This window comes from Monocercomonoides exilis (genome assembly GCF_001643675.1).
Source record: "Monocercomonoides exilis strain PA203 chromosome Unknown scaffold7-2047599, whole genome shotgun sequence".
In the NCBI taxonomy this organism is placed as follows: Eukaryota; Preaxostyla; order Oxymonadida; family Polymastigidae; genus Monocercomonoides; species Monocercomonoides exilis.
This window is the reverse complement of record NW_027150552.1, coordinates 1,461,265-1,472,059: the sequence shown is the minus strand read 5'-3', so window position 1 is coordinate 1,472,059 and position 10,795 is coordinate 1,461,265. Positions and strand designations below refer to the sequence as shown.

Here is a 10,795-nt window from a genome sequence, read left to right as displayed (position 1 = left end):
AATCTCCTATGCTTCCTCACCACTTTCTTATCCATCTCTACCTTCAATGCCTTCACTCTCCGCGTTGCTCTTCCGCTCTGTCACTGTTGCCACCTTGTCCTACAGCAGTGCACTCAGCAGAACTTCAACCTTTGCCCCCTCTGCCACATACGGCCACATCTACTGAAACGCCGACTCCTATATCTCTCTGTTCTGTCCTGGCACGTTTTCTCCTGACTCCACAAGAAGCCGCTGCCATACACAGCACCAAACAGTAACCAGCACCGTAGCACTTATCCAAATATTCAGCATGATTGTCCACCGACACCTATCATGCAGATTCTTCCTCCTGCCTACCCCTTACCCCTTTCATTTCGGTACAATCGCTGATGTCTCATTGAACTCACATCCTTCCTCTTTCTCCTCCCCTGTCATCCCTTCTTCACGTTTTTCTGCAGCCTATTCTCCAACAGCAAGTTCATTTCTCAAATACACCTCCCGCTCCACCACCTCCTCTTCTGCTCAGCTCTTCTCAATCACTTCCTGCCAGATCGTCCTGTTTCCCTGCCGCTCGGAAATCTGCCTTGTATGATCATAACGGTGTTTCATAATCCGCTCTCCGCAATTTTTTCCACCAGCAGGTGTCAGGAAGTTTTAACAGCACAGCGCAGCTCCCTCCATTCGAACTCGAGCAGCATCTTCTCCCCACTGATCTATCTTACTGCTCAACACGGGAAGAAATTGCACACAGGTTGCACCCGCTTTCTACACATCCACACACGCCATCTTCTTTGGATCACATCCATCTCGCTCTGGCTTTGAACTACCCCTTCGCCACACATTCATCAACCACGAATATCATCTTCATCCGCTTTCCCAGAATGCAGTTCACATCTGCAAGTATTAGAGGACACCTTGCACATGACACGCCTTCTCCTCCTCGTTGTCCAGATGCTCCGCCAGCACTTCAAGCGCACTGCATGCCAGCCGCTCTGTCCGGCTCCAAGCCGTAGAAAATGTGAACACCACCTTCCACTGAACAGCCATTCGCTTCTGACGCTCAGACGCCAAACTCCAACAACTGTTTATGTTTTCATAAGCATCTTGTCAGGTTACTGCACATTTTTGTGAAAAACCATCTCTTATAATTCAAATATATAAGAAATAAAAATAAAAAAAATAAATAAAAATTAAAAAATTATTTACAAACAATAATTGTGTGACTTTGTGAAATTGAAAACTTCTTTTTAAAACACTTTTTAATGAAAAAACACAACCTCTTTTTAAAATGACTATTTGACTTTAATAACATCAGTGACAAACAGTGACATAATATACGCAGTATTAATACTCCAAAAAAAAAAAAAAAAAAAATCACGACACAACCCATTGCTCATTGAGATAATTGAAAATGAACATTAAATATATAAATATAATAATGTTGACCATTTCAATCAAATTTCATAAATATTAATTGAATATCAATAAATTTTTTTAGAATTTTTATTTCTTCCAAAAGAATAATTGAAAAAACAAAGGAATTAATATTTTTCTCTGTCACGTCACATCACTCCAAAAATGTTCACGTCAGATGGCATGCGACGTCTATGTTTGGAAATAGTGAGAAAAGAACGTTTCAAGAAGGAAAAAAATGATTATGGAAAAAGAAAATGACACCATTTCAGACATAAAAAAATATTTGTTATTTTTCATTAAAAATTTATCAATTATTCGATACTTGAATATTTTTCAATAATTAGGAGATGATATTCGCAATTTGTTAGAAAATTTATTTATTAAAAGTTACTGATAAAAAAACATTGACAAATGAAATATTTCAGATGAAGAAAAATTTGGTAAAAAATTATCATTGAATTGATGTATTTCAAATTGCTTGAACAAATAAACAAGTTGTTTATTTGAACATTTTGAAATTTGATAATCATTTGAAATATTGAATTTGATTGTGAAAAAAATTTCGCAACCCTTATTTTTTGCTTTTGAAAAATCATGTCTGAAGTTGTTGAACAAAAACAAGCGGAAAACGAAGTATCAGAATCTCAAATTGAGTTTGTTGAAGACCAAGAAGAAGGTTGATATAATTTTGTGCATTTGAAACATTGAATTTCATTTTTTTAAGTTTTGGATGAAAAACCAAGAAGCATTATTCTTGCTATGATAAGTCAATTAAAGTTCGGAATGGATTTGTCAAGAGTTTCACGTATGCGCTTTTATGTTTGAATATTATTTTATCGGTGAATTATTCACAAAATTTGTTTTTTTGACAGTTCCCACTTTTGTACTGGAGCCCCGCTCTATAACTGAAAGATTTACTGATTTTATGATACATTCGCATCTTCTTTCAGAGTTTTGTCGTTCTTTTAAAAAAGAAAGATTAATGTTTTATTATATTTATGATGCTTAGCGCACTCAAAAAAGATGATCCAGTTGAAAAAATGGCAGGGATAAGTTCATGGCTATTTGCAGGTTGGTACCCACAAAGCCGTGGAGTTAAAAAACCATACAATCCAACACTCGGAGAAGTTTTCCGTTGCTTTTGGATTCATCCTGAAGACGGATCGAAAACATGGTATATTGCTGAACAAGTGAGCCATCATCCGCCAATTACTGCCTTTAGATTTGAAAACAAAGTTCAAAAATGGCATTTAGATGCAAATTTGTATACTAAAACAAAATTCTTGGGGAATTCTGTTGTATGCTTACTTGAAGGAGATGCTCATCTAAAAGTTGAAAAAACAAAGAAAAAAGATGAAGCATCTTCATCATCTTCATCTTCAAATGAGCAATTATTCGAAGATTATTCCATTACCCTTCCTGCTGTTTATGGAAGGGGAATTATTGTTGGAAAGTTGGCAGTTGAGATTTGTGGTGAATTGACATGTAAATGCGAAGATTTGAAGCTGTTTTCAAGAATGAATTTTAGAGAAAAGGTATCGCACATTTGTTGCAACATTGCTTATTTATATTTATATACATAATTTAATGGATATTCTTTTATTTTGATTATGCATTTTTAAAAATATTCTTTGTTTGAATTTTTATTTTGTATATTTATTTTTTTATGAATTGTATTAATGCTCTTTTCTTTATTCTGTTTATTATTTTTTTTCTTTTTCTTTTTCTTTCTTTCTTTCTTTTCTTTTTTTTGAAACCAAATTGTTATCAGAGCATGTTTTATCGAAAATACAATCAAGTTGAAGGAGAGATAACAGAACTGAATACATCCGAAGGCGAAGATTCAAAGAAGAAGAAGAAGAAGAATCCGGCAATCATCACATTTAATGGAGATTGGACAAAGAACCTTTATGCGACTGACCAGCGAAAACCAGCAAAATTAGGGGTATGTTTAAGAAAAGTGTGAAGGAATTACTTTTTTTTTTTTAAAGAAAAAAAAGAAGAGAGATAGGAGGTGAAATAGAAAAAAACATTATAAATAATTTTTCAAAGTGAGTCATTGAATGAAAAAAAAAAAAAAAAAGAAAGAAAGAATTCGATAATATTTATTGATTTTGACTCTATTAAATACATTTTATTTTTAATTATTGCCTTTTTTCTTCCATCTTCATTGTTTCATTTTCACAGGATGGAAAACCATTCCTTTTGTGGGACAAAGCAACTGCAAAGGAAACAAAGAGATACGTTGCCCCTGAACAGATGCAACAGCCATATGAAAGCAGAAGGTATGCAGAAATAAAAGCTCATATTTTTTTTTTTGAGAATAAATGTTGTCTTTATTAAATGTGATTTTCATGTTGAAACAAATATAATGTACACACTTTTTTTTTTTAATTTCGCATTTATTTCACTTATTTCTGTTATCTTTCTCTTTTTCTTTCACAATCTCTTACAACTTCCACAAAAAATAAAACAAAACATAAATTAAAAAAAAAAAAATCCACCCCAACATTCTCCCTCCATCTTCTTTCTTCTCATTCCAATTCCAAGGGTGTGGAGCAACGTCACAAAGGAGCTTCGCCAGCGCAACACAGAAGGCGCCTCTGAAGCGAAGCACGAGATTGAAGAGAGGCAGCGGAAGTTGGCAGCAGAACGGCTGGCAGACGGCGTTGGGTGGCGGCAGCGGTTCTTCCATTTGGACAGAAGGACGCAAAGGTGGAAGTTCAACTATGCGCCAGACGATGGAGATGAAGAGCTGGTGAGGATAAAGAGAAGGGAGGAGTTGAGGAAGAAGAAAGGGAAAAAGGGGGAAGCGACGGATGATGAGGAGGAGGAGGGAAAAGAAGCAGAGAAGAAAGGGAAGAAAGACGCAGGAGAGAAAAAATCGGATGAGGCCGAAGAGAGCGGGAAGGAGTTTGACGAGGCGCAGGCGGAGATTCTGGAGGAGCTGGAGAAAGAAGGGGGAGAAGAAGAAGCAGGAGACAAGAAAGAAGGGGAAGGCGAGAAGAAGGGGGCAATGAAGAAGAAAGGGCTGACGGTGCCGCAGCAGATTCCGAGGGAAGAATGGCCAGAAATCACGCCGTTCAACTGCCCTGACGCGCGAGAGCTGCTGTTGCCTCCTTCGAAGGGGAAACACACAGAAAAGGGAAAAGACGTGGATGTCTGGGGTGTGATATGGGGGGGGGGGGGGAGAGAAATATTAAAATAAAAATTTTCTTTTTTCTTTGCATTTTTTTGGGTGTTATTTGTTTTGTTATTATTTTTGAAAATTTAATTGACTTTACTCTTATTAACCTTAATTCCCTTTCAATTAATTATATAAAATCCGGTTCTTTAAACATTTTTATTCTTCTTCTATTATTCCTTTCAATCAGTTACTGATTTCCCAGCTCTTCCCTCTACTCTTCCCTCGCCATGGCCAGCAATGTCGATGACTCCATCAACACCCACAATAACATCAGAAGCTTTGCCTTCTTCTTCTTCTTCTCCTTCTTCTTCTCCTGAAGCTGTTGCCGGCACCCCTTCTGCTCCTGCTCCTCCTCCGTCTGTGGGGGACAACCAATGGGACGACAAAAAGAAGGAGGAAGCACCAAAAGCGTAATAACTTTGAAAGTTTTCTTACGTTTACAATTGTTGGATGCAAATGGATAAAAAGAAAATAAATTAAATAATTGTTATGATCATTTATGTTTAAAAAAAAATGCATACAATTAAGAATATTTTCTTTTGTTATTGCAAAGAAAAAAACATATATCTTTGTAATCTTGTTATCTCTTTGTCAATATCGATAATTCTTTCTTTTTCACAACAGTTTCTTTTCAATATTTACAATGTCTTTTAGAACAAAGCTCAAACAAAAAATAATTTTTTCATGTGTAAGTGAAAGCATTTTGGAAACACTTTTGATTTTCAAAAAAGGGAACTTATGAAATTGAATAACCGTCAAAATGAAAGCAGATTTATCAAATAATAATAATAATTTTTCCAAAACATAACTCTCACCTTATTTTCTTCAAGTTAATAAAAATAAAATTAATAAATAAACATAAACAAATATGCTATTGAATTAAAATTCGACAATTTGAATTAGAGACTATTTTTCTGAAAACACAAATATCCAAAGATAAATAACCATAATATATTATGAATTTCAAATAAACCATAAGAAATATTTATTGAATATTTGTTGTGTATCGTTTCATATGACTCTTTTGGGGTACAGCGATGCAACAAAAAAGCGTATTATGAAAGATATACAGCATCTTTTTGAAGAGCCATCACCTTTCATTCAGCCCATTTCGGAGCCTTCATCTCTTCAGCAGTTTGTTGTTTTCTTTTAATCAAGTTGAATAAACTGAGTTTGTATTTTCCCCAAAGATTTGATGTGAGAATTTTCGGACCACCGGGTTCCATATTCGATGGAGAAAATTTTAGACTTCGCTTTTGGTTTCCTCTTCAATATCCATATGAAAATCCAAAAGTCACTTTTGTTCCCCCAGAAGTGCCTATGCATCCAGTTTGCATATCTTATTATTAAATTCTTTAAAATTTTAATACGAAAACAGCACGTATATTCGAATGGGCATATTTGTTTATCAGTTTTATATTCTTATTGGAAACCATCAATGAGTTTGATTTGCTTTTTCAAAAATTGTTATTATAATCTTTTCTCTTTAATTGTAGCTGTATTTTCAACATGTTTATCAATTTTAACAATGCTTTCATCAGCAAAAAACAAGGTTAATAATTCTTTTTTTCAGAACGTTTAAACATTTTTAAATTAAAAACAGGGACGTCCATTTAATGATTCAAGTTATGTAATGTATTCTGGTGATCCTCGATATTCTTCCTGGGTATTTGACGAAGTCTTTGAATCTTGATTTTGCATTTTGGCTTTTTTTGTTTTGATTGTTGTTATGCTTTCAGAAATTCATTATTTTTTGTTCAACATTCAAATTTTCGCAAAAATCTGCTTACTACTTTTGTTTGAAACTTTCTTAGCTTTGCGTTGACTTTTGTGTGTCTTGCTTCACGACATCATTTTTTAATTACAAATTTAAGCATTTCGTTTTACAATTTTAAAAAGAACAATAAAAAACAAGAATGTGTTCATAAATGATTATAAAAAAATATCTAAAAAAAAAAGGTTAAGATAAAACAAACAAATATTAAACATATTTATAGAACAACTTTTTTATTAAAAAATCATATAAATGATCAACTGGCTTTCGCAATTCTTAACACTGCCATGTCTTCAAATTCGTTATATTGCCATATCATTGATCTTCTTTTCCTTTCCGATTGTCTTGTTGGGTTACGCATCTTCTCGCTTACAATCTCTTTTTTGCCTGGCGCACCAACAACAGAGAGAAGAGTGGACTGCAGTGAAGGGAATAGTTTGTGCACAACTTCCATAATGACAGCTGGCGAAGCAAAAGGAGAGAGAGAAAGAACAACTCTTGAATTGTTTTGCGGCTGAGCTTGGAGCAGATTTTCCTCTCTGGAGTTCAAAAGATCAGAATCTGAAGATACGTTCCCAGGGGAATTTGTATCATTCTCACTTTCTGCTTCTCCAATATTTTCTGAATTAGCAACATTTTCTTCAGTTTCCGTGATGTCCTTTGCATTTTCCTCTGAGTCGCTAATTGTAACATGCTGTTTCCTGTCTGCCTGATCATTCAAAAGCTCATCGTGCTCAACAGAAAGTTTGTTCTGTTCAGACGAAACAGTCTGCCGAACAGGCGTCTGAAGCGGATCAACAAAACCGTGATGAGAACGAACTTTACGAGAAGGAGAGTCAACAGAATCCAACGAAGAAGAAGAAGAAGAAGAAGAAGAAGTTGAAGACGATAGAGTTGATGACCCATGCAAAAATTGAGCAGAAGATGATAACTCACACGAATCTCCACTAAGAAGAATGTGCATCTCTCCATCTGATTCCACTTCTACTAGAGAATTTGATAGGTCGATTGAACAAGTGCGTCGTTGGATCCACAAAGGAAGCTCAACAGTCACACAACGCTTGGCCTCTTTGTCTCGGTGGAGCGTCAAAAGAACTCGAGGAAATGAAAATTGTAAATCTTCGAATTTTTTGGATGGATTTGAAGAAGAAGAAGAAGAAGAAGAAGATGATGATGATGAGGTTGAGAAAGAAGTTGATGATAAAGACAAACTGTGACTTGATTGAGAAGATGAAGTCTGTTGTAAACTATTTGGCGTTTGTGATGTGTTTGATTGAGATGATAATTGTGATGTTCTCGAAAGAGCAGACAGACAATCAGCATAAAAAAAGTTCTCGAAAATGTCTGAAAGCAGAAATGAGTCTTCCAATAGCAAATATGTCTGCTCTTCCAAAGATGAAGATGACGATGATGAATCAAACCCCAGAACATCAAAGCTATTTGTCTCTATTCCAACCAATAGAGCTATGCTTTCCTTCAGATCTCTTACACTTGGTGTATTTGTGATGTTTGAAATGCAGCTCTTTCTTTGAACAGACTTATCAGAAGAATCAACTGGGTTTGTGAATGGAACAGAAATGATAGACACAGAAGAAGGATCGGTAGCAGCAAGATTACTTGACAAAGGATGGGAAGGATTTGCTGAGGACAACAAAGTTGCAAAAGTATCGCTTCCTTTCACAGGAACAAGAAAAGACCGATTTTGGTCCACAAACACTTCAATGATGGTTTCATCAGTCGTTTTGAACTGTTTCGCTCTGTTTTTGAATTTCATTTCCAATCTTTTCAGTTCACTGCTTTTCTTCTTTCTGTTTGCCAGCACAGTTTGATTTGAATTTCTTATTGTATTTCCTGCTAACCTTTGCCCTTCATTCAACTCTGCGATTTCAACTTTTTTTCTCGAATTCCTTTCTTCTTCTTCCTCTTCCTCTTCATCATCATCTTCTTCTTCTTCATTCTTATCCTCATCAAATCCATTGCCCTTCTTCGTGGAAAGCGCAATTTCTGGATCAACAATATCGTCCGAATCCGCATTCACAAAGTCAATCTGGTCAAAATCCTCCACACACTCACAGACAGCTGCACTCAAACACACCCGTTTCCCGTTGTGATACACCAGAAAAGGCGAACAGGCACACTGTTTGCTGAGAAACGCTGCTCGGACAAAGCGGAGGAGGTCGCTGAACGTCTTCTCTCTCGTCAGGCCGACGTTGAAGCAGGCGCACACAGAGGAGCACACTGTCTTTATCGAAGGCTTCAGAATGAATTGCGCTTGGCCGTCTTCTCCTCCAAAAATGGCGTCGTTTTCAGAGGCGCTTTTGTTGGCTTTGCGGCGCTGCGGAGATCCCTTTGTTCTGTTCCAGTTTTGTGTTTTATCCAGCAATGGCTTTGGCGAACTGAATGGTGATTCTTCAGGAGAAGGCAGGGTAACACGATGGAAGTAAGGAAGTTGGGGAGATGCTTCGATTTCGTACGAAGAGATGCAGCTAAACGAAGGAAAAGGAGAAGAAGAAGGAGAAGGGTGAAATGGTGAGAAAAGAGGAGATGACATAGTGTTTGAATGAAGTGGAGAGTTTATTGGCTGCAAATGTTGCAGATGTTGCTGACGTTGCTGTGTGGATGATGTGAAGTGGATGGGCGTAATGAAAGACGGGCGGTGAGGTGATGCACACAACGAAGGCTGAAGATAAGGTGTCAATGAAATGGACCCTTCTGCGATTGATGATGAAGGAGTGATGGAAGAAGAGGAAGAGGCAGAAGAAGCAAAAGCAGAAGAAGGATAACCAGAAACAGAAGCAATGCTGAGCTGTGGAGTGATCGAGTGATTGTTTGCAGTTCTTGTGGAAGGCGTACGTGAATGAATAGGAGTGGCACTGGTTGAGAAGCCAATATGAAGGAAATACGGAGTGGAGCGCTGAGAAAAGTGGGAAGAGAGTTGAGTGGTCGTCTGAAACTGAGAGATTTCTTGCTCGGTTGATTTGTCGTCAGCTCTTTCGATGCTTTCTTTTGATTTGTGATCTTCTCCATCTTCTTCGTCTCCTTCCCTTTCGCCTGTTTTTCTTTCAAGACCTAAATTTTCATCACATTCATTTCCATTTTCAAATTCATTGGCATTCACCCTCGTCCCACCCAGTTCAATTTGTGCATGCAATTCCAAGTCATTCACTTCCTCCTTTCTGCTCTTTGCACAAACATCACCAGCTTCCTGCTCAATCTGCACTGCATTCTCTCCTTGCCCCGCCAGCAGCGCCATCCGATCCTCGCAACTGACTAAGTTGAACGGGATGCTCACAGTCACAATCACATCGCCCACACACCGCTCCACCATCAGAATAACATCCCCGTTCTCAATATCAAACTCCTCCACCCCTTTTGACTCGTCCAGAAGCACACTCTGATCGTACTGGAAGCAGTATTCTGTCAGCGGCTGCTCAATTTCGCGCTCCAGCGATGCCCGAATAGCTAACAGCGTAGGGTTTCTAACACCAGGAAAAGCAAGATGGCAGCGCTCTCTAATAGAAGGGATCTGTACAACAACCGAGAACATATCGATTTCTTCGCTATCGTCCATCTCTTCAACAGCAATGATCGAATTTTCTTGAATGTTGTAGTCTTTGAGCAGCTTTTCGAGGTGAAGTTGCTTTTTATTGAAGAAGATACGACAGTTCGGTAGTTCAATACCAGCCAAAGAACAGATGTGCACAAGGCATATTTCCAAAGGATAGAATGGATTGAAAGGTATTTTGACGAGTGATAATTTTTCCCCAATTGTAAAGCAGAGAGTCTTGTTTTGCCATGGTATAAAATTTTGGGGAAGAAGCTCGAACCATCGAGGAGATCGATAAGCACAGATAAATAATTCAAGTTCTGCTCCATCAACAACGTTTGCACTTGATAATGTAGTATGATTAAAAAGGGCACATCCATTAAAAGTAAGCTCTTGCTCATTTACTGAATAATGATATGTTTCCTCAATAAATTGTTTCAATTCTAGTATTGTGGTGTTTCCGCTGACTCTGATGAAAAATCGTTGAGAAGCACCAACATTTACAAATATAGTTATCAGCGATTGCTTTTTCTTGACAAGCAGTATTTCATCCGATGGACTTATGCTCCACACTGACAGTGAAAAGTTATTTCGCAAAAGAATTCCTTTAAAAAATAGCAATTGATTGTTCACGCTTATATTTGTGCGAAAAAGTATCAAAGATTTGAGTTGTTGCGTTTTCATTTCAGAATCAAAGTTTAGCTTTATTTTTTGGCGGAAAAATGACAAAATTTGTAAAATTCGAACTTTTCGCTGATGATTCCTGAAACGAGAAGATTTTTTTGTTGAATCAATAGCCACTTCGCTTTCGACTGTTTTCACAATAATCTCATTATTATCATGGGAAGAACAGCACCCCATTCGCACATTTAAAAAAAATTGTATCCATTAT

General features: G+C 37.0%; 4 protein-coding genes across 4 annotated transcripts; 3 read left to right on the top strand and 1 right to left on the bottom strand.

Moving 5' to 3' along the window:
• Nucleotides 1-289: 289 nt before the first annotated feature.
• Nucleotides 290-992, top strand: MONOS_67 (uncharacterized protein; the record flags this gene model as incomplete). The annotated part of the gene is made up of 2 exons (XM_067876949.1): nucleotides 290-565; nucleotides 618-992. 2 exons carry the CDS (start codon nucleotides 290-292, stop codon nucleotides 990-992), a joined length of 651 nt encoding a protein of 216 aa, XP_067733512.1.
• A 977-nt stretch (nucleotides 993-1,969) lies between these two features.
• On the top strand, nucleotides 1,970-5,259 carry MONOS_66 (putative Oxysterol-binding protein). The gene is made up of 8 exons (XM_067876839.1): nucleotides 1,970-2,071; nucleotides 2,120-2,200; nucleotides 2,268-2,346; nucleotides 2,405-2,930; nucleotides 3,167-3,340; nucleotides 3,583-3,680; nucleotides 3,946-4,562; nucleotides 4,770-5,259. The coding sequence occupies exons 1-8, from the start codon at nucleotides 1,990-1,992 to the stop codon at nucleotides 4,994-4,996; spliced, it is 1,884 nt and encodes a 627-aa protein (XP_067733511.1). The 5' UTR covers nucleotides 1,970-1,989; the 3' UTR covers nucleotides 4,997-5,259.
• Nucleotides 5,260-5,556: 297 nt separating this feature from the next.
• MONOS_65 (putative ubiquitin-conjugating enzyme E2-18 kDa) lies at nucleotides 5,557-6,507 on the top strand. Its single transcript, XM_067876738.1, has 5 exons — nucleotides 5,557-5,716; nucleotides 5,773-5,911; nucleotides 5,961-6,024; nucleotides 6,079-6,134; nucleotides 6,186-6,507. Exons 1-5 carry the CDS (start codon nucleotides 5,598-5,600, stop codon nucleotides 6,273-6,275), a joined length of 468 nt encoding a protein of 155 aa, XP_067733510.1. The 5' UTR covers nucleotides 5,557-5,597; the 3' UTR covers nucleotides 6,276-6,507.
• On the bottom strand, nucleotides 6,489-9,927 carry MONOS_64 (uncharacterized protein; the record flags this gene model as incomplete). The annotated part of the gene is made up of 1 exon (XM_067876630.1): nucleotides 6,489-9,927. The coding sequence occupies one exon, from the start codon at nucleotides 9,925-9,927 to the stop codon at nucleotides 6,613-6,615; it is 3,315 nt and encodes a 1,104-aa protein (XP_067733509.1). The 3' UTR covers nucleotides 6,489-6,612.
• Between the last annotated feature and the right edge of the window lie 868 nt (nucleotides 9,928-10,795).